This window comes from Periplaneta americana, chromosome 10, assembly GCF_040183065.1.
Source record: "Periplaneta americana isolate PAMFEO1 chromosome 10, P.americana_PAMFEO1_priV1, whole genome shotgun sequence".
In the NCBI taxonomy this organism is placed as follows: domain Eukaryota; kingdom Metazoa; phylum Arthropoda; class Insecta; order Blattodea; family Blattidae; genus Periplaneta; species Periplaneta americana.
Window position 1 is genome coordinate 11,985,639 of NC_091126.1, and position 22,877 is coordinate 12,008,515.

The 22,877-nt window shown below is 34.2% G+C and overlaps 1 protein-coding gene across 2 annotated transcripts in view; it reads right to left on the reverse strand.

Moving 5' to 3' along the window:
- Positions 1-22,877, reverse strand: part of LOC138707443 (uncharacterized) — a 642,910-nt gene that overhangs the window by 18,384 nt on the left and 601,649 nt on the right. For both annotated transcript variants that reach the window (XM_069836867.1, XM_069836866.1), the window contains exons 12-13: positions 22,620-22,736; positions 1,822-1,996 (exon numbers count right to left, since the gene is read on the reverse strand). In XM_069836867.1, coding sequence (XP_069692968.1) covers positions 1,822-1,996; positions 22,620-22,736 — 292 coding nt within the window. The remainder of the gene's footprint in view (positions 1-1,821; positions 1,997-22,619; positions 22,737-22,877) is intronic.

The window sequence follows — 22,877 nt, forward strand, 5'->3', positions numbered from 1 at the left end:
AAAATATCAGCAGCAGTAGTAATAATGATAATGGTAATAATAATAATTTACATATTTATTATTAATGCTATATTACCTGTTGTTCTGTATGGTTGTAAAGCTTGGACTCTCTCTTTCAAAGAGGAACAGAGGTTAAGGGTGTTTGAGGATAAGGTGATGAGGAAAATATTTGTGACTAAGAGGGATGAAGTTACATGACAATGGAGAAAGTTACACAACGCAGAACTGCACACATTTTATTCTTCACCTGACATAATTAGGAACGTTTGAGATGTACAGGGCATATAGTACATATGGGTAAATCCAGAAATGCATTTTGAGTGTTAGCTGGAAAGCCTGAGGGAAAAAGACCTTTGGGGAGGCCGAGACGTAGATGGGAAAATAATATTAAAATGAATTTGTGAGAGGTGGAATATGATGCTAGGGACTGGATTAATCTTGCTAAGGATAGAGATCAATGGCGGGCTTATGTGAGGGCGGCAATGAACCTCTTGGTTCTCTAAAAGCCATTTGTAAGTAAATATTATTAATGCTAATATGCTAACTAAAAGTGATTAGCCAGTAACAGGTTAGCGTAAGAATGACCATAAAAATACAATAATAGTGATGAATTATACACAGGCAAAATGTGAAATTTCATATTCTAAATTTCTAAACCACTCTTGGTAGCAGTGACGGTATGGGAAGAAGGATTTTCACGATGTTTAGAATGCAATCAACAACAAAAAAAGGATTCATATATCATGATGTTTTGGTAAAATTGTCATATTTCATAAAGATCTTGACATTTCTTTTCATATTTTGTAAGATTTTTTTCCCCCTTCTGTTAATATTTCTATAACTACTTCTGAACTAGACTTTCCAGATATAAGGCGACAACAGATACGTTTTTTCAGAAAACACTTGAAAAACTCAAGCCACACATTTCATCAAAATTCCGGGATTACCAAGGGCAAGTGGAATCTCCAACTTCCCCTTTAAAATCAATGAATTCGAGAAAAAAAATGGTTGCTCATTCTTCTGAATTAGTGAAAGTCTTTTCAGTTTCGCAAATCTACTTATGTTGTTTTGTGAACTTGTGAACTACACAAGTGATACCAACATGGCACCACTTATGAGGCAACTAGGCCAGGAGATAACTGGGTAGGGTGGCCAGTTCCTTCCCCCTCCATTGCATACATCACCGATTAACTTCATATTACACTAACCAGACTTCAGATGCATGCAAACAATTTGTTCTTCTTCTGACACATATTGTCAAGTGAGATGTACTGCCTGATAATAGCACACATCAGTCAGAACCTCATTCAGAAGTAATGTGTAAATTAATGTTTCAAACGGGTTTCAACCATAAATTACTCTGTTTATTTAATTTCTCCGTTTTTTACAATGTCATAAGTTTCTCATCATAGAAAACAATAATAATCGACAGAAAGTGTAATCTTTTGCCAGAATATATAAGAAAGTAACTTTTGTAGCTAGTGTTAAGTCCAGCCCATGTAAGAACATTTTTTTTTGTTCTATTTAGCGTAAGAAATTAAGTTACTTAGTTCTTGCATTCAGATAAGGATTTGATGATGCTGAAATGCTGTTTAATTATGTAGATTTGTTAGATTTCATTTGGTATCATATTAAACACCGGTACCTATATAAAAACTATTAATTTTTTTAAGGCTTATTTTGTAAACAATATTGTAAACCTCCTCCAAATGGCTTACTTATGAAGATATTTTAGCATTGAAATATTTATTTCATATTTTGCCTGTTTCTATTAATGACGACGACAATGATGATGATGATAATGATAACGAGTTTTCTTACTTATTGAATTTTCTTCAATTTCGAGAATTTGCGATATCTGTTCTCTTTCTGCAGTATCTTCCGTCCTTGTCTCCACTTCTTTGAGGATTAATGGAACTTTCATGATGTGCTGTACTGGTGCTACAAGTAAATCTGTGAGCTGAAGTTTCTTACATCTAGGGTCTCTGCTGCACCACTGCAACAGATTAAGTAAAAACTGTTAACTTCGAAAAAACAAACAATACCTGGCACTCTTATATAATTGCGTCACGTTTAAATCAAGGCATGTGTTGAGAATATTATAAAAACCAGAGACCATATGCTGTTAAGGTTTATGAAGAAACAAGACGTCTGAAAATGTTTAAAAATTTTTGCTTTCAAAATATAGGCTAATGAAATAAACATTACTTTTTTTAATTATGCTATGTAATAAAATTGGTTATGAAATGAAATTATAATTTAGAAAATAAAATAAATTAAAAGGACATTTTTTCTGCATTTACACTTGACTACTGAATATTCAAAATTAATGTAAGCCAACATTCTACGAAGAACTCTACTGGAGCACCTTGGAGAACTGCAATAGTGACCTAAGAGAGTTCGTGGACAAACCCTTAGAGGAAGTCCCCCAATACTAAGGAGTGAAACAAGAAAAGCAATTGCAGAGACGAAAAATGGGAAAACCCCAGGAGGAGACAGGATAACAAATGAGTTTTTGAAAATGGAGGGTGAAGAGCTGGAAAAAACTCTAACGGACATCTTTAATGATATTCTAACGACAGAGAACATACCTCAGCAATGGCTCAAGAGTACCATCATTCTCTTATAAAAGAAGGGCTCCAGAGAGGATATCAGCAACTACTGTCCAATATCCCTGATGTCGAATGTCTACAAGATATTCCCAAAAATCATAACGAGAAGAATGAATCGCAACATAGAGGAGAATCAACCTGTGGAGCAAGCAGAATTTCGAACGGGCTACTCTACCATCGACCATTTGCAGGTACTAAAACAAATTATGGAAAAATCGGAGGAGTACAACCAAAGGATCTACCTGGCATTCATCGACTTCCAGAAGGCATTCGACACAGTGGAGCATGTACCATTGCTAACAACACTGCAAACCCAAGGAGCAGAGGACAAATATGTTAGAATACTAGCGAAAATGTACAGAAACACCACTGCAAACATACAATTGGACAGGCAGGGTAGGGAATTCCAGATACAAAGAGGAGTAAGGCAGGGATATATAATCTCACCAAAACTCTTTATATGCCTTCTAGAAGGGATATTTAGAAATATTACAGGAGACTATGGTATCAACATAGATGGGACAAAACTATCAAATCTACGATTCGCAGATGATATCGTGCTCCTCGCGAACACCAAAGACGAGCTACGAGAGTACGTACAGGAAATAAGCGAACTTAGTGAAAAAGCAGGACTAAAAATGAATTTAAAGAAGACTAAGATCATGACAAATCATGTGGAAGAAATCGTATAACTAGCGCCCAACAACCCAATAGAATATGTGCAGGAAATTATCTACCTGGGCCAGACTGTATCGTTCTCGAGAAGCACAAGCAAAGAAATAGTGAGACGCATAGCGGCAGCATGGGCAAAATTTTGGGCACTGAAGTTTATATGGTTTGAAAAGTCATACAGCCTAGAGATTAAGAGACACGTCATGAATAGGTGCACATTACCAGCACTAGTATATGGCTCACAAACACGAAGCACCACGAAGAGAGACAGAACCATGTTACAAGTATGTCAAAGCAGAATGGAGAGAAAGATACTAGACGTCACATGGAAGAACAGAATGCGAAATGAGACTGTAAGAATAAAAACAAAAATAAATGATGCAGTAACTACCAGCAGAAACCTGAAATGGAGTTGGGTGGGCCACATCATAGGGCTAAGCCCCAGCAGATGGACTCACAAGGCGACAGTCTGGGACCCCAGGTGCGGACAAAGGAGTGTGGGGCGTCAAAGGACGTGTTGGGTCGACGATCTCAGGAAGACCTTTGGGAACCGATGGACAATGGCCACCAGAGAGATGACAGTGTGGAAGCAGCGTATCAGCATAGCATCGCAGACCATCTCTCAATGAGACAACACACAGAAGAGTGCATGCAGAGGACAGAGAGCAGCAAGGGAGAAACTAAAAGAATACGTGGAAAAAGTGTTACAACTTAAAGGAGGATCTTTCCCAGCATGACTAACCGGGATCGCATTAATCAGCCGCCTTCCTAGGAAGAGGCCCGTGCCCCGAGTGGACATTATGAGTTGAACTTGAACTTGATATGTTTTATTAATATTAAATAAAATTATGTAGGCCCTAAATACATTATTTTGCATTTAAGCGATGCACATATTGACAAACTTAAGTAAAGCTATGCTATTCATAACTATGAACTTTCTTCAACTTTAAACAAGAATGTTCTAAATAAGCAAATCAAGAAATAATCTAAAGTTATGTTGAAAGTTACGCATATGATCACTCCTTCTGGAAGTTTACATATGTTAGTGATTTAAACAAATTAAATATTAACTTAAAAAGATTTAAAACATAATTAAAGAAAAATAGAAACAAACAACATACAGTACAAGTTTTACATGCGATTATAGAATATAGTACATATACTGACCTAAATTACTCGTACATACAGATGAAATGCAACGCCATTTATAATAGTACGATTCATTAACTTCATTCCATTTCCTCGTACTTGCTCTTCTAGTTAAGTAGATATTTCCTCAAGTTGAAGTATTGTTTTTCTTCATTTTCATAAGATTTTGGTAGTACGGTATTTTACATTTCAATTGTTAAATTTCTTCACATGCATTTTTACTACCGTAGTTTTAAGAGCAGTAACATAATTCCAAATAGTAATGATGAATCCTTCTAAGCGAAAAATTGATGGAAATGTAAAGTTCAGTTCAAGAGCATTATTTATATAATAGTGTTAGTTTTTAATATATAGGTAATGAATTCCTTTCTGCTTACTTATGACGTTTCCTTATATCTTCTCCTGCAGTTCACTTATTCTTTCAGATTTTACAACTTCAGTTCTCCTATGAGTTGCTGAAATTTCCACATACATATTTGTAGTGTGTCCATTAATATTTAAAATTCATATGGTAGCATGTATAATCAAATGCAAATTTCATATGTACTATTAAACTTTGATTAAATTTATATGATCGATTTAGAAAACGAAGTCAAAGTCTGCAGATTCAATCCTGGACGAAGGTAAGACATTTTTCACTTCAAAAACTTAACTTTCGAACCAGTCGGTCTTCTATGCGATTTCAATTATTTCTTGGACGTTAACGGCTGGAATACAATGATGACCACTCACCTCCTTGTTCCAAGGTTTTGTAAGCATATCTCCTCTTGTACGTCTTCATGGAATGTACATGGAACTTCACTTTTCTCCTTTGCATTTCCTTTGAATATGATTACAGATTTTAGATATCGGTAATTGAGTACCAGTAAAGAATAATGATGAGTTTCATAGTTTGTTGTCCTTGTCAAAGAATTATAAGCCATTCAATTAAAGCTATGGAGAAAAGACAAGAAACATGCAAAAGGAAAAGAAAATTGAAGAAATGTACACACATAATTAACTATAGAATGTTATAAACTGAGAAAAGGGATGAAGAGAGGTTAGAAATTATATAAATGAGTACTGCAAGTTACTGTCGTGCTTCTATTCGAGACGATAATACATAGAAATAATGTTGGTCTCAATTAGTTCAGTGTTTGTAAGTAATGTTTAACCCAAGGGTGTGTTTCACTCTCATGACGTCTGTTTGTAAATATTTGACGTTTTGTTTTTTTTAAATGCTAACCTGTGCTGTAGTGGTTACGAAATGAATATGTAAACAGAACACTAAAATAAATCAGAGATGTCTGATCAGTGATATGCCATCATGAGTACCGGTACCTATTAATTACTGGCCTATGTGCAGTACTAGGAACACAAGGAATGTCTCATTTTAAAATTTTAGTTGTTGAAAATATTAAATATGAACGATTGGGGATACACGACTCATTATCAAGAATTTAAAACGAACTAAAATATAACCTTACTATATTTTCAATGATGGCAATTAACATAACACTAAGCACGCAATTTGATAGGCCTAAACATTTAATATAGGAAGCAATTTAAAATGATAGTGATTTGTCCCTCATTTGCAAATATGGATGCAGCTTGTCAGTGAGGATCGCTTTGGTGTAAGTGAACCTAAGTTGCATAAATTAAGAATAATTAGACATTAAAAAGATGACATACGGTAATTATTGACCTTTAATATCGAACAGAAATTTCATTAAAATTGTAATGATACAATTTTCTTTACTCAATCTTTTCTTATATATTTAATTTTAAATTTTTATTTCTATTTTTAAATTTGTAATTTTAAGATCTTGATAATTTTATAAACTTGTATACAAGTCTCCTGACAAATAATAAATATCATCATTATCTGCAAGGATTACCGGTACATGTTTATATCTCTTAATGATCTGTTCTACCCACAAAGTAATTTAAAGTTAATCTCTCCATCTCCTTCTCTAATGTTCTTAGATTTCTATTTCACACTCTGTCTTTTTTTTTTTTTTACCTTTCATCTTGTCATTCGATTAACACTAGTGGCTTGTGTAGCAAATGCTGCAAACTAAGTTTATTAGACATTGAAATAAAAATTTTTCAGATTTATTTTCAATGAAGAATACCAAACATTTTGAAAGTCATTTGCTTCCGTAATAATGAAACATACTCCTTCTGAATGGTTTTTTTTTTACGCCAAATACTTTTTCTTGAACCTATCCACCTTCGGTTTTTGAGTTTCAACGCGAAAACGCAAGTAACAATGTCAGGACGATCAGGGGTTTTTCATGTGCGAATAATAGACATAGCATCTTGGTATAGGTGCTGCATGTAGAGCTTGAAATGTAGAGGGTAATATCAGTTTATCCTGCTTTGAGATCTTTCTGAAATGATCGGAAGACTACATAATTTTTTAGGCTTCTTATTTTATCAGTAAGTAACACCTTTTGGTCTTTCCTTAGGAACTGTAATTTTTGCGCTCTCTGGAGCCAGTATTGAAGAGAATGACGCATATAAATATCTACACCACACAGCCATTAAGTATATGAAAAAGACCCAATCCCACTTGATTAATAACTATAAAAATATTTGATTTTTAATAACAATATTATTATCAGTAGTAGGTTTTTTTTTTACGACGCTTTATCAACATATTAGGTTATTTAGCGTCTAAATGAGATGAAGGTGATAATGCTGGTGAAATGAGTCCAGGGTCCAGCACCGAAAGTTACCCAGCATTTGCTCATATTGGGTTGAGGGAAAACCTCGGAAAAACTTCAACCAGGTAACTTGCCCCGACCAGGAATCGAACTCTGGCCATCTGGTTTCGCGGCCAGACGCGCTAACCGTTACTCCACAGGTGTGGATGCCGCCACTCAGTAAATAATAGAAATGAAGGTCTAATTTAAGATATTCTCTACATCTACTTACATAACCCCGAAACGTTTCACTTTGATATCATCAATATAGCATTAATATGTATAATTTATGAAAAATAGTCACAACAAGGCATTAACTATAATAATATTTCATTTCCAATGGTAATAATGTCATCAAAACACCTCAAGTTTTGTAGATTTTGATATCCAATACACAGCTGTACTCAGAAAATTACACACCGCAGAATTAGACCTGTAAATTATTTTTAGTAAATCTTGAAATTTTTAATAACCAATTGAATTTGAGCTCTAAATATGTCAGCAATCCTGCAGGTCATGGCCTTCGTGTTATAGCCTATTGTTTATTGTAGTGTGTGTTTTGTTTTACATTGAAATGCAATTAGTTCTCAAAACTGACGAAAGATGGATTTTGGAAAATTATGTAGAAAAACCCTAGATCATGATAGGTTGGCCTTATAGGCTTTGACGTTAACAACTTTTGTCAGGTTTACTACGCTGCCATCTAGTTGTTACATAAGAAGTCACGTCATAATTCCCATTTGAATTGCATTAGCGACTGTACTGCCATCTCGTGTTCGTTTACGGCGGACAGGTGGCGATCCTGGCGGTTGTTCTCTTCAAAGTGCTGCCGATTTTAACATAGCGATGAGTTATCTGTTACATATTGGAAGGCCAAAGCTACGATGGATGGACTGTGTTATGGACGACATTAAGTGGCTTGGAGTGAAGAACTGGTGGACGGTGGCTAAAGATCGAGACCGATGGAGAAGAATTCTTAAGGAAGCCGAGGCCCGATACGGGCTGTAACGCTATGGATGATGATGATCTGTTACATATATGATCTAGGAGGAAAACTAACGCTTCATTGAAAGTACTATTTTTCTGAAAATCCTTGGATGCCAAGCTTGAAAGTGACGGGTCATTCATTAAAATCCGTTCAGCCATTTTCCCGTAATTTCCATTACAGGTACCAGTTCAAATTATATATATAGGCCTAGTCCATTGAACTTGATTGTTGTTAGCAATCATGATTAATTAATTGTGAGTTCACTGATTTCGATACGGGGTTCTTACAAATATTTGTCTTAAAACTTTATGTAGGTCTACATTCTTTCCTTCTATTAAATTTAAGAGCTAAATGAACTGACAATGGATCTTGGATCTTCGAGAGGTAGAGGTTTTAATACAAGAGAATCACTGTCATAGTTGAGTAGGCACTGAATTCGTATTATGCCTAATTTATTAAACACTTATCCTGGAAAATATGAATAAATACTACAATCTTTGGAAAAACTGTTAAGTTAAACGCAATTTTTGTAAAATAATTATATTGTGGCAGTTTCTATACCATATAAATAGTGTGACATTATTACGGGTATCTACCGGGTACCACAGTTTCATGTCTTATTCAGCTTCAATTTTATTTACAAAAGATTTGACGAAAAGGATGGTATTCGAAAGGCAGTTGTCCCGAATTATGTGAGTATACTAACTAGATATTAGCCTCGGGAGATCGATGAAAACATGAGAAATACCAGAGTAACCTGTCCTAATATCGTTCTTTGCCACCAGCATCGCTCAGGCCCGGTTCACACGAGCGGAATTTCTGTAGAATGGCAGCTGCGCAGCAGCCGCACCATTCTGAGGCCACACGAGGTGGATGAAAGACGGACGGAAGGATTTGAGGTAGACAGTCGTCATAGATGCTAATCACCGTGCAGTACTAGTGTACTTCGAAATGCAATTATTGATAATCAAAATAAAGATGAAGACATTGAGTACATCCAATAGTCAGCAGTTCTTTATTACAACGAACTTTTTATGCGTTGTTTAACTAGTTGCGCAAGGAGGAATCAATTTATTTTAATTAACTTCAATATGACATTTCCCAGCTTCGATGAATACTATCGTACTCTGAAAAATGTCTTCAGAAAGAATGTATTAATGTAAGACTGGCTGTACCTCCAATAGATTGCTTTCTATAACACATATGGCAAATTAATGCCAATAGTTGTATGCATTTATTGAAAGGAAACTGTAATAAGTAATAAGTGCATTTAATTTCGTATTCACTTTGGAGAAAATATATTACTGTACGATTATTACCGATACATTAGTAGAAGGTAAAGAGAGAGGGATTAGAAGGAATTATCAATAATAAGTAGAGTTTACTGAAATGAAATATATTAATGTTACTGTTTGTTTTATTTTCAGAAACTGAAATGTTATCAGTGTTATCACTTTTTGTTAAAAAGCACATAGAGAAATTAATGAAGTAAAAAAGTAAATATCATAAATTAAAATAATTTATGTATTATTGTATAGGCTTCTGCGACAAATATTTGACAAGGACTATTTATTAACACATTTCCTTTCTGCGTCGGAATGTTCCATGAAACTGGGAAACAGTACACAACAAATTTCATACCATGCTGAATATTTTTTGTTTCTGTCCTTGTACTCTCCATTTCGAATGTCCTAAATATATGGCCTTTTCTTTCTCGATCACAAACACTTCAACGCCAACTTTCTCTGCATCCATTGAATGCAATCACAATGTGCAATGCACCACTACAAGTTAAAAAAATTGCAACAGCCAGTACTACAATACACGTGCGATATGTCGACTGTGACTCAAGCAGACATTGCAGAGGGTTTTTCTCGGGGTACTTCCGTTTCCCTCTATCATTCCACCAACACTCATCTATCATCTGCAATAGAAAAAATAGATGGGGTGAAGTTCTGGGGATAGTAGGGCCTATGGATTTCCGATGCTGATATAGGAAGGGTTTGGGGCTCATCAGTTCGTATGCCTGGCTCTATCAGAGGCTGAGATAGGATAGTCTATCTGTCAGCCGATGATGACAGGGACGGTTTGGGGCTCTGGCCCTTTGGGCTTATCAGGCTACTCGTCCGTGAAACGGGACCCGGCTCTATTAAGTGCTGATGCAGAATGGCCCACCTGTCACGATCAGATTCACGAATGTCACTCAGGCCACCTGTCAGATTTGGACAATCGTCGCATATAGGCTTATAGACACACAAAGGGCCAAAACATGCCTAGGTTATCGAGTCCAGCTCTTATAAAAGCCAACGTGAATGAACTCCAGACCTAACTAAAATTGACAAGGTCTGGTATGTATGTACGTATGTATGTATGTATGTATGTATGTATGTATGTATGTATGTATGCATGCATGTGTGTGTATGTATGTATGTACGTACATATGTACGTATCTATGATCCGCAATCCGAAGACTGGTTGAAACCTCATAAGTGAAACCAATAAGGAATCACTCATGAGGCAAATGAAGTAGGAGACAATGGTGGCCAGTTCCTTTCCCCCTCAATTATATTTCACTAATTAGACTTAAGATGTACCAGTATACAACAAAATGTTCTTCCTTTGACACATATTTTCAAGTGAGATGCACTGCCTGATAATAAATGTAGGCCCTACATATCAGCCAGAACTTCAATCTTATATAAAGGTCTAGTATGCCCCAGGAAAATAACTACTTTACACCTAGCAATTCCTAGCTAATTCTTAAATAAGATGTGAGCAATGAGGCTCGGAATATATTACTGAAATGTTACTAAATGCAGATGACCCCGCGCCATAAACAATAAAATTGCAACTGTTATTGTTAAAGTTCCTTTGTTACTCTGGAAACGGAACTAACCAAAGGGGTGGAGGAAACTATAGTAAAGTAAATCTCAAAGAAACACATTCACTTTAAGGTTGTAGTATCAAGTACCAGTATCGAAGATCTAATAGAAGTATCAGTATCAAATACTGTCCCATCTCTAATTTAAAGGTTTACATTCATTTTTACATATATTATTCATCCACAGTCCTCTATACAGTACCTATATCCTCCTGAATCCTAAGAGTATAGTATACTATACTACACTTCATACATGATTATGAAATAAGATGTATGTAAGAAGTGTAATATAATATACCTGTATTTGTGGCCTAACTGTAACCTGCAGAATTTTCCCTCATGTCAGTGACTTTTCTTGGAGTGTAGAATTATATTGAACTTTAAAAATAAAACAACAAATGCAATACCAGTAAGTGAAATTTAAAATTCTTAAAAGAATTAGTATTTCTGTATTGAAAAATTGTTTTTCTTTTAGGATAATTAGTAAGGCTATTCAAAGTTTCCGAAAGAATCATGAGAATGAGAAAAAAGTACCTGCTCATAATAACCTGATCCAAACTAACTCCGTCAAGCAGAAATCTGAAAAGATCTGTGGGAAAAGGGGAAGGTGGGACGTAGGTTCTTCGGTTAATTTGCTGAGATGTTACCGAACGAACGTATTTATCTCATCCTCAGGTTTGAGGACGCAACATGAACTTACCGTTATTTAGAACACAATATATTTATTGTATGGTGAATTTTCCAACAGTACGAAAATTAAATAACATTTTTAACTTCATTTATACAGGCGTCAAATTCTCACAACCTAATGCAGCATCGCAATACTTTTCACTTGTGCTTCACTTAATGAGAAAGTGAACATAATTATAATCTATGCAAAATTTTGAACTAGATTGGAATACCACTTTAGTGCCATTAATACGTAGGTCAATTTAGCATAAATAAAGGTTTGTAATTAACTTTTTTAAATGATTACGGTAGTTTAATAAGATTTTTTTCTGTAGGTTCAATGTTTAAAATATTAGGAGCCAAGCATCAACATACTAGCAAACAAACAAGCGTGAGCATCATGGTATAAACTACAAAGCATACGATATAGAGAGTCCTTAAGATGGTGCATGACGTTAAACAGACAACTTATACCACTAGAAATAAACTAATTCCAATAGTGTAATTAAATTTATCTACTTATACTGTACATTTATATAGAATTGCTTTCTTATAAATTTTATGAAAAATTATAAAGGAAATCTCCGCACTTTTTTAATCACAAACTTTAATAATAAAAATTACACATGTATCACGATTATTAGTTTTATTTTCTTATCTTGGTTTATCAGTTGCTTGATTTGGATAATAATTAAAAACTGGGATAGAGCATTCATTTCGATATGCTTATTACATTTTACAATTATAATGCGAAGTAAAACGAAATCAGTAATATCAAAATGAAATTGAAAGATTTAGTGCTTTTAGCTGTTTACTCAGATATCTGTGCACATTCAACTATAAAAAAATGTAATAAAAGAATTATGCTCCTGGGTTTCATTGACACCATGCAAGAGTGGAATTAACTGAGGTGTTGGAATGCTACGTCAGGAATAATCACAGTAAGTTAATGGAAATAAGTTTCCAAATTTTCACTGATGTTACTAAAATTTGGAAGTATCTCTGAGTATGCCAAATTAGAGGTTAATAATCTTAGCACTGATATTAAGGGAGGTGAATTTGCTCTTTTGAAGGTAAATAAAAATAACACTCAATGAAAACGTTCCATACCGAAAATAATAAAATCTTGTTCTTGTCAACATTCAAAAGGATAACAGAATAAAAATAAGTTTCTGTAAGTGATAAGGAACGGTAGATTGGAATGGTGGAGAAGTTAACAAAGAGTTTTATATTTGGTCTGCATGCATCAGAAGCTGATATACCATACAGAAGAAAAATATATCCTTAATCAAGTTGTCCTTCTCATTTTTTCTGTAACATTATGCATATATTCTCCTTTTGGAAACTTGTTCTGATTAGATTGAAGTATTTCCTGCAACATTTGTTCCTGGTACGGTACTCTTAGCATGCCGTTACTGCAAACCATACTCATAATTTGGTAGTTCCATTAAATAATAAAGAAGAAGCATTCACCCGATTGGGTATTGAGTATTTTTATCTTAGAGTTTGCTATAGTTTCATTAAATAACATCTGCATTTCAAATAACTCGGATTACTTACATTTCTTCCTGAATATCGTTATAATATTTATTGTATCTCGCTTGAAAGGAAATTTTACTTTCGTTACTAATTTATTTATTAATCTTTCTGGATGTGCAAGACATTCATCATCCAATAGGTATGCATATAATCTTCGTAGTGACAAAACTTTTACTCTGAAATATATTCTTTAAGTTTTCTTCACTATAATAAAATATTTTTTGCCAATGTCACTACCAGCAAGCTGTTGTAATTAATAATAAATGCCTTCGTTTTTATTTCCATTAAATATGAAATGTTATTTTCTCTTCACGTGTCCATGTACAAGAAATAAAAATAAAAACAGCCTTCCTTTATTACATGTCTTCAGAAGATTCAAGGTTTACAGTTTTACATGTAGCTGATGTAACTTTTCTGCAACCGTCAAAATTCTTCTAATAATGTTATAGCTGAATCTGATTACAATTCCTTTAAGTATATATATATATTTTTTCAATTTGATGTGTTTCACTGCCTGCTATTCTGCAGTCTATATGTTTTCTTCTACAGAACATTGTTTCATTGCTCATCTTTCGTCTTATATGTGTTACTCAATTCCTGGAGCTGAAGAACCGTCAGCATATTTTACACTATTAATTGTAAACTATTTGACTATATTTGACTTCTTCTTTTCATTTAGTTTAATCTCCTCAATATATTTTTAATAATGATGAATCTAAGATAAACATGTGGTCGATATAAAGTTCAACAATTTCAAAATTATATCCACTTACTAAAATATTTTCATAATTTTTGTCCAGGCATTGCATACATGTACCATGTCTGATATCACTTTTGTGGAAATTGACCATTCTTTGTCATGAACGTTATGTACAACTTTGCAATATACGAAATTCTGGTCAGAATTCTTCCTTTTGAACGTATGAATGAATGTTGACTATGTAAAGGCATATAAAATACGGAATATATCAGTTTGTGAGAAAGCAATTTTTTACAGTAAATTTACTTTGCGAAATAAAAGTACCCTTTCAATATAACTTAATATTGAAATAAATTAATTTCTCCTGCATAAATTTGTAGACTTCAAACATATCTTCTTAATTCCTGTTTGAAAGAGAGTATTAAAAAGAAAACAATTGACTTCAAAACTAATTTTCATTTTGATATCTATAAAGCAATACCTAATATATACTTTAATTCCAATCTTCAAAATGTAGCTATAATAATTTAATATGCTATAATAATGTTCTATTTTCCATATATATGGAAGCACTTATTGTGGGCTTAATAATAGCTACTGTATTTCTAAAGATGATTGTAGTGCAAAATAAATTCATATCATATTCCGTTTTTTTTGTATAATTCAGTCACAATTTAGGCCTAATTCTTGTCAGTATATTTCACCATAAATGCTTCAACTGTTGTCCATTAATCCATTTACATTGTGTTCCAGTAATCCTTAATTTCTTATACTGACTCTAGTTAACAATACAGTCTTCTGTTTCTCCTTTACTAATAGAAGTTGTGCTGAAAATATTGCGACTGTCCAACATAAACATTTCCTTTTCAAATTTATTACAGCCATAACTTGCACGAATGTGATTTGCTACAAATATATTCCCAACAATCCCTTAAGTTCAAATTTCTTCTGTGAATGTCTTCCAAATCCCTGGAATTAGAAAAGATGATATGAGCTGCATTTGAAGTTTTAAAAGATACATGCAATTTGCATTTCAATACAATGCATTAGCTTTATGTTTAAACATTATTATTTCTTTTGAAAGATATAATGAAGACTGTTCCTAGCCCCTCCCATTATACTGAGACTAAAATTGTGTAATTATACATACTGAACACAAACTAGCATTTTCTAAGAATTCTTGTCACTCCATATTTCCAAATATATTGAAAGTAGGAATTTAGGGTTTAGCTCAAAATTTGTTGTGTTACCGTACATAACAAACACACATAAAACAATCTGTATGCTCGAATAGCGAAATCTTTGCAATGCAAAAGAACACCAAAGGGGTCTTAAATAAAATTTCAGTTTAATATTAGAACAGCTTTATTACCGTGTATATGCTGGAGAGTTCGTTTTGAATTGACACTCTCACAATGAGTATCGTGTTGACTTCATGGCAGTGCCTATGTGCACTTCTTTGTTGTTGAGAAAATATAACAAAATTAAAAAGCCGGGTTCAGCAATGTTGTGCAAAATTTATTGTGTAGGTACTAAGGTATTAAATGTTACCGTACAGGGATTAAACATAAATAGAATTTAAAACAATTCAAAGAGAGTGAGGTGTCAAAAGAGTTTAGCTTAGAATTTATATTGATATACAGACAAGGGAAGACAACAAACAAAAGTAATGTCAGAACAAGTGCTGATAATATGTAGTCGACTTTGATATATACGTAATTACTTTTAATATCTTTGTAAGTATGGTGAGATATTATAAAATACTAAAAGTAGTAACTAATAAATGCCAGTACTTGCATAAAGTTTAAAACTTACCAATCACATGACACTGCGATTTCTCAAAAATAAATTAAGTGGCAATTGAGATGACTTACGTCTGTAGCCAAGTAGCTTAATAGAATGGACAATATAGCGAACAATGTACAGTACTTTATGTCATTATATTAAGTGAAGTAATCAATTTTTTATATAAACTGTCTTTAATCTTCGTAAAATTCACAAGTAACTTTACCGGTACTATATCAGACTCCCATTCGGAAACAAAATGAGAATTTCTGTAGCATTATGTTAAAGAAAATTTAGATTGAAACAATATGACTTATTATTTTGTTAAATAATGAGTCAATGAAATAATGGGACTTTTAGGATACATTATGCAAATAAAATATTGATAGACAAATTTAGATAAATGACCAAATTCAGAGGGTCAAAGCAATGGAAAACTTGAAGTGATGCGAAAATTCTGGGAAATATTGCGCCAGTGATTATAAACTGTTTCATTTGTACTTAAAAATAACGTTTAAATAATTTTTCAATTGATTTTCTGAGGGAGAACAACCAAGCAAAAATTAACCTTTCACTGTGGAATATTTTGTATGGTCATGTTCAAAGTGCCAATTGTATGTTAATTTAATCTACGGTACTTATTGACAACCTTACTTGTTCCTTAATTATTTTATATAAGTTTGTACGATTTTTATCTCAATTGTTTAATCCCTGACAATACAATTTCAAGATGTATCAGCTTCCGAACTAGAATGGAGGCAGGGTTAGGAAAAGAGAACATAGAAATCAATACATACCTAAATGGAGCTTATTTGAATAATATTGTTATAACACGGGAAAGCCGTGGTGATTCCAGTTGATGAGCACACCACTTGATCTGTTTACAAGCGTGATTACTTCTGTTTGTACAGTCAAACTATAAAGACAACTGAAGCACCTGACACCAGACGACAAAAATCAGATAATCAAAATACAATGGGTCAAACGACGTTAGCAACTTAAGATTTTAATATAACATAGATGGAGGGTTAAGAAAATGGATGTATTATATTGAAAGAAAATGTGAGGAATGTTCGGAATTTAATTCAAAACTTAAAGGAATCAATAGAAATATTGCACGAAATTAGTAAAAGACACTTATCTTCATTGATCCAGGGCAATGTTGCTGGTTTTCGCGTCATGAATATTGTTGTTATGGTCACTGAAATAAATTAACAGTTAATTCCAAGGATTATGGATGTCGATATAATCCGAGTTCATACCATAATCTGTGTTCGTACCACAGTTTCTTTTAGCTTTAAAAGTTATAGCCCGTGTAAAACAACACTAGCGGATTATTTAAATTTTCTTCAAATAATACCCTTATCCACATTATCTAATACTACCTTGTTTAGCAACTGATTTTCGAGGAAACATCATGTCATTAATCTCAGTTTACTACTGTACCTACTGGAACCTTTCTTTTCGTATTTTTTTTTTAGATTATTTTTACCAAGTAAGGGACATGTCATTGCTCATTCTACGTATTACATTTAAGAGGCATTGTCAATCGTTTTTTATAATTATACATTTCAAAACCTGGCGACATTATAATAACACGATGAGTTCTTGACTAACTTATTAGCTCTACTACGGCTCCCAAGTGCTTTGGGATCTATTGGTTTACTTATAGTAAGAGTAGCACGATAAATACAACTAATTAGCTTCGAAGAAGAGCTCCACATGGTTTTTGTCGGTTTAATACAACACAACTGATATTAAATTATATTTTAATAAGATATTATTATTAACCTTGAAACAAATACATAACAATTGCGTGTTACGACGTTTTAACGACTGTTCATTGTTGATCAACTTCTTTGGTTAGTTTGTTGTCTCAATTCTGAAAAGCTAACATGCGGAATCTCTATGTGAAGAAGTCAACTGAGAGGGGATGCGACTATACATGTCATGTTTCTGCTGACGCACTGGTAAAACCACAGCCGTAGTTTCGAATTTTGCAAGGTTGCCGCTCGCCTTTGCCTTGTTAGACGTACAATATATTATTGTTCAAATCATGGACTAGATATCAGAAAGTTTAGACTAACGAATCTGTAGGAGAAATATATTACTTTTCCATATAACATGATCACTTTTCGATTTAAAATTTCATGGTTCCGTGTCACTGTAACCAAATTGTAGCATACCTACCACAGCTCAAATTATAGCAGTTACAGTATCTAAAGCAGGCTCTAAAAGTAACAAATATACAGAATAGAGAAAAACTGGTGGACACGCAGTCTTAGGCCTACCCTGTAGTCTAGAATACAATTTTCTGGAGAAAATCGGAACATATTTCTATTTACATAAATACTCAGGGTCGATTTCTAAAACACGGACGAAATCGTGGTTCCAAACCCCGGCTTTTAAACCGCGATCGAGGTCTGAAACCTTATGCGATTTCTAAAACGAAGTCGAGACGCGGCTTGAGAAGAAACCGAGGTTCGTGGGTTTTATATATGGCAACGCAGCTAAGAATCGATTTTTATTCTTGTAAACAGTCGATATTAGAAAGAAATGAACATCGGGATTAATATTTTTATTGAATTCCAGTGTCACATTCTTTTGTTCTCAGCTAAGGTATTGTTATGTTTGCTAATTTACAGAATATATGTGCGTTTAAATTACTAGCATTAATTATAGGGAACTGACTTTTAGGTACCAGAATTATACTTCCCAAATATTTAGCACAAGTCGAACGTTTATGTTGTAGTTTATCATTTGTTCATAGCTACTGCCAACATTAACTACCTGAAAACCCGGGTCTAACGAATCAATAACCTAAATATTAACTGGATTAAAGTTGGAATTGAAACTCAAATATGATATAGTTCTATTTTCACATATAATAGGCCTACTACGTGGAAAGCCCCAGTAGCATAGAACTTAAAATAAGAATACAAAATCACGCTTGCTTCATACATATTCTTGTAGGCCCACATTATATTCGAATATTAAATAAAATGTCCAGAACTACTGTAAAGACTAAGAATTTGGTTATATCGTCTTATAGACATAAAGGTGTAATTAGTATAAATATTAGGCCTATATCTTACTTCCCTCAAAGCAACAAGAATGTGTAAAAACTTGTTAACCTGGCGCCTCTTGCATTTCGTTGCAGATTATTATTTAGCATTCTCGCTAAATTTTGCGTTGATTCCTTCGAAAATCGAAAATATTCGCATGAAATTATCGTCGTTATATAGTTACAAAGGATTATTCCTGTCTCTCATCACTCTAATCCGAGATTTAATATTTGTAATCACAAATTTTCCTTCTATAATCACCCAGCTGATCATCTACCTCCATCTTGTACACATGAAGCCGAGGTTTTAAACCTACCCCAGCCGTGGTCTCCGCTTTAGACCATGGTTTCGACCCATGGCTCAGAAAAATGAAAAAGACCTCGTTTTATAAATCCAAACGCGGTTTAAAGCCATGGCCGTGGTCTAGACCTCGTTTTAGAAATCGACCCTCAGTCTCGTAACATCGATTGTCAGTCGATCCTTAGAACTTACTATACGCTATTAGAACGGGCATAGGTATGTTTAGTGAACAAATTTATACTAAATGAACACGACTTTGCTTTAAAACTTAAAAAAAATACCACGCCAATTTAGTTTTCGATCTCTATTTTGCAGAGGATAATAAATAGTCTATCCATTGTCATACTCTGTACCTGGTCGGTAGCATCTTGCATAAGGAATAAAGATAAATATACTGGCTCCTGACTTTTCGAGGGACGGACTCGGGACGGGTTCATGTACCTAAGCACTTAGGTCTGTTTGGTCCATTGTGTCTCCTATAGGCTATAATGATAATTGTCCATGTCCAGCACGTGGCCTGGGTAACATTCATGAATCCGATAATGACAGGTGGACCATCCTGTCTCAGCCCTAACAGCCAGGTCCCATCGCCAGACGAGTATTACCCAATAAGATACAGGCTAGGCGACCCAAGCATCAGAAACCCGTATTAATCGCAAGACCTCACCCTAGCCTATTTTTAACTATTATAGGTGACAGATGAAATGAGGGAAATATGGAATGTGTTGGTGGAATGAAAGAGGGAAACGGCAGAACCCCGAGAAAGCCCCTCTGCAATGTTTGCTTTACCCACCACAAATTACATCACAATATGGCCGGAGATCGAACCCGGACCGCCTGGAAGAAAAGGACAGCGTGCTATCCCCGAGCCAGAGGCACTGCGTCAGTATATTGGACAGTCTTATACCGGATGTAATTAAAAGTTATGTCAAAACTTACGGGAGATATTCCTCACATCTAGAGAATGAGTATGTCAAATGAACATAGGTCTGGAAACGTTTTATTTTCTTGTTAGAGCCCTTTTCCTACAACCTACAAGGACAAGGATACAAAGCGTTCTTGAAGAACTTGCCTGTTCTGTTACAAAATTACCTATTACCGATATGACGAAACATATACTTCACCCTGGACATTACCGATACCTTTACTTTCCTCACTCTACAAGTGTTATAGCCGTGCTGTGTATAGAAGGTGATTCAGTAAAAGCGTGCCAAAATTAAACAGGAAATAGGGGATGCTCTACAGAAGATTTTGAGATAGGGAAGATGGAGTCTGCGAAGTCACATTAAGGATATATGAGCTAAAAGATGTTTATCTCTGTCGTTTATTGTTTTCGATATTATCTACATTTATTATTTGTATTTATTTATACTTATTTTCTTTATTTGCAATGTTATTATTTACACTTAATTTGCATTTTCATAGGCTATAATTTATACATCTGAGTTAACCAGTACGCAATGTGATCAACTCTTAGAATGGTATAAAAAGGTCTGTCGACTAAAATCGTGTTTTGTAATGTGACAATGTGAATACGGTAGACAGAAGCACCTTGTGGATAATAGATCAACAGACAAACCTTGATGGATGAATGAAGGATAGGCCCTACAGGAAAAGAACGAACTTTGAGTTACGGTATGTATGCTGTGTGGAGTAAGATTCCATGTAGTTTAATCCTATGAGTGGAGCACTGTAACACATTTTAGGTTTGGCATACAAGGAAAGAATATGCTAAAGACAGACTTTAAATTGCTCTCTTGAACAATTTGCTGAAGTGAACAAAGCTCGTTCTTTCCTCTTCAAATGTAAATAACACATGGAAATGTAAACGTAAACACTAAATATAAATAATAAATGTAAATGCGAAATGTTGGTGGCCGTCATTTCGAGTGCCTGTTGTGAGGTATGGTATGTCAACTCAGATTTCTAAATAATATGAAAATAAGCGTTCTACAGTAGGCCTACTGAAGTGATAGTTAATGGGTAATAATCTTAGCAAGTTTAATTTATATTTAATACTAATTTAATGTGCACAGAGCGCAAAATGTGACTGTGCACCTACAATACGCACAGAAAAACTCCGTTTCTTTATGTTTATATCTCTAATCATGATCTACTTCATTAACACAATCAGAAGAATAACACGCAATCTAACGTCAATACAATCACTCCTAAAGAGAGACTGAACTGGACTGCCGAGCGTGCGAGAGACGGTTTGCCGCGTGTTGCATGGCCTTCGTGCCGGTCGCGCTCCTCCCTGTCAACCTACATTATGTAAGGAAACGCTCTGTATTAACGGAAATAATAACTTTCAAAAGCTAATAAATAAGTCAATTTAAAATGATTAATTATAAAGCACATGAAATATATACTGTAATCAGTAGGGTTGCCACCTATCCGGATTTCGCCCGGATAGTCCAGGAGTCCAAATATTTGCCGGAGTCAGGAATAATGTAACGTTGGACGTCTGAAAGTCCTCGAATATCGAACCTGTATCTTAGTCACTGTTTCACAGTAACAAAGTTTTATACGAACGCAGGTTCGATTCCCGCTTGAGCTGATTACCTTGTTTTGTTTATTTTCCGAGGTTTTCCCCAAACCATAATATGAATGTCAGGTAATCCTCGGCCTCATCTCGACAAATATATCTCGCTATCACCTATTCCATCGATGCTGAATAACCTAGTAATTGATACAGCGCAGTTAAATAACCAGATTAATATATATATATATATATATATATATATATATACCATAAGAATTCGGAAACGAAAGTAAAACTAAATAATTATACAGTTGCACACGGTATCAAGAAGAGTTCCAGGTGAAGTTCTGTTATTCCGTTTTTCAGTTCTTTTAACAGAGTCAATTGTCAGTTGTGAAAGTCACAAGAGTGAAAATTATGGTTGACTATAGAGTAAAATTCAGCACACACAGGTCTATCATATTTGCAATCTATTTATAAATGTAACATCAAGAGAATATCACTTTTATTGCGTAGTATGTTTCAAAATCGATTAAAGATAGTGAACACGCACTCCACCATGCGATTCTGAGATGGAAATCAAGAAACTTCTATTTATATAAATTTCTAATCTTGGATATTTAAGTAGCCTACGAGTAACTATAGAGTTTTAAATAGTGAAGCTAATAATATTAATATAATATAAAGTAACAATGAATTAATAACGAGAATTGTCTTGTAAATCACAGAATGTGTTTTCCCGTTTTTTTTTTTTTTAGTTATAGTGCATGGACGACAAAATATTTAATTAGAACTAAATCCAGAAACAAGTTAATTGAGAACACTGGGAAAATACGAAACAGAAGTTACGTAATTATTGACAAATAAGCTTATTCGTGTTTTAAAATAATAATTCATGCTCAGCATTCCGGTATACAAGAATGAGGAACAGAGTCAGGACTTCATACAGTCATGTGGTGCTCAGAAAGCATGCAGTTGTGAAGCTAATAGTTGAGAAAATTATTAACATTTAAAATTAAACAAATTCTACGTAGTGCGAAGAACTCCAACTCGTGTACCTCATAGCATGAAACTAGGCGTATCTTACCTTCTCAAACTCACAGAACTCTACGTGTCGCCTCAATGTTTCCAGGTAATTCAGTGCGTTGATGTAGTTCAGTGCATAGCAGTGATATGCCTGAGACACAGAGTCCGCTTCAGAACTCTGAAATTTATACACAAGTAATTATTCCGAGAAGGGTTGTTGTAATATTTATGAAAAAACTGTATGTAATAGATTTGGCTATACAGCGTAGGGTATTACGAATATGTGGCCGCATCTAACATACAACTACATTAATTAAAT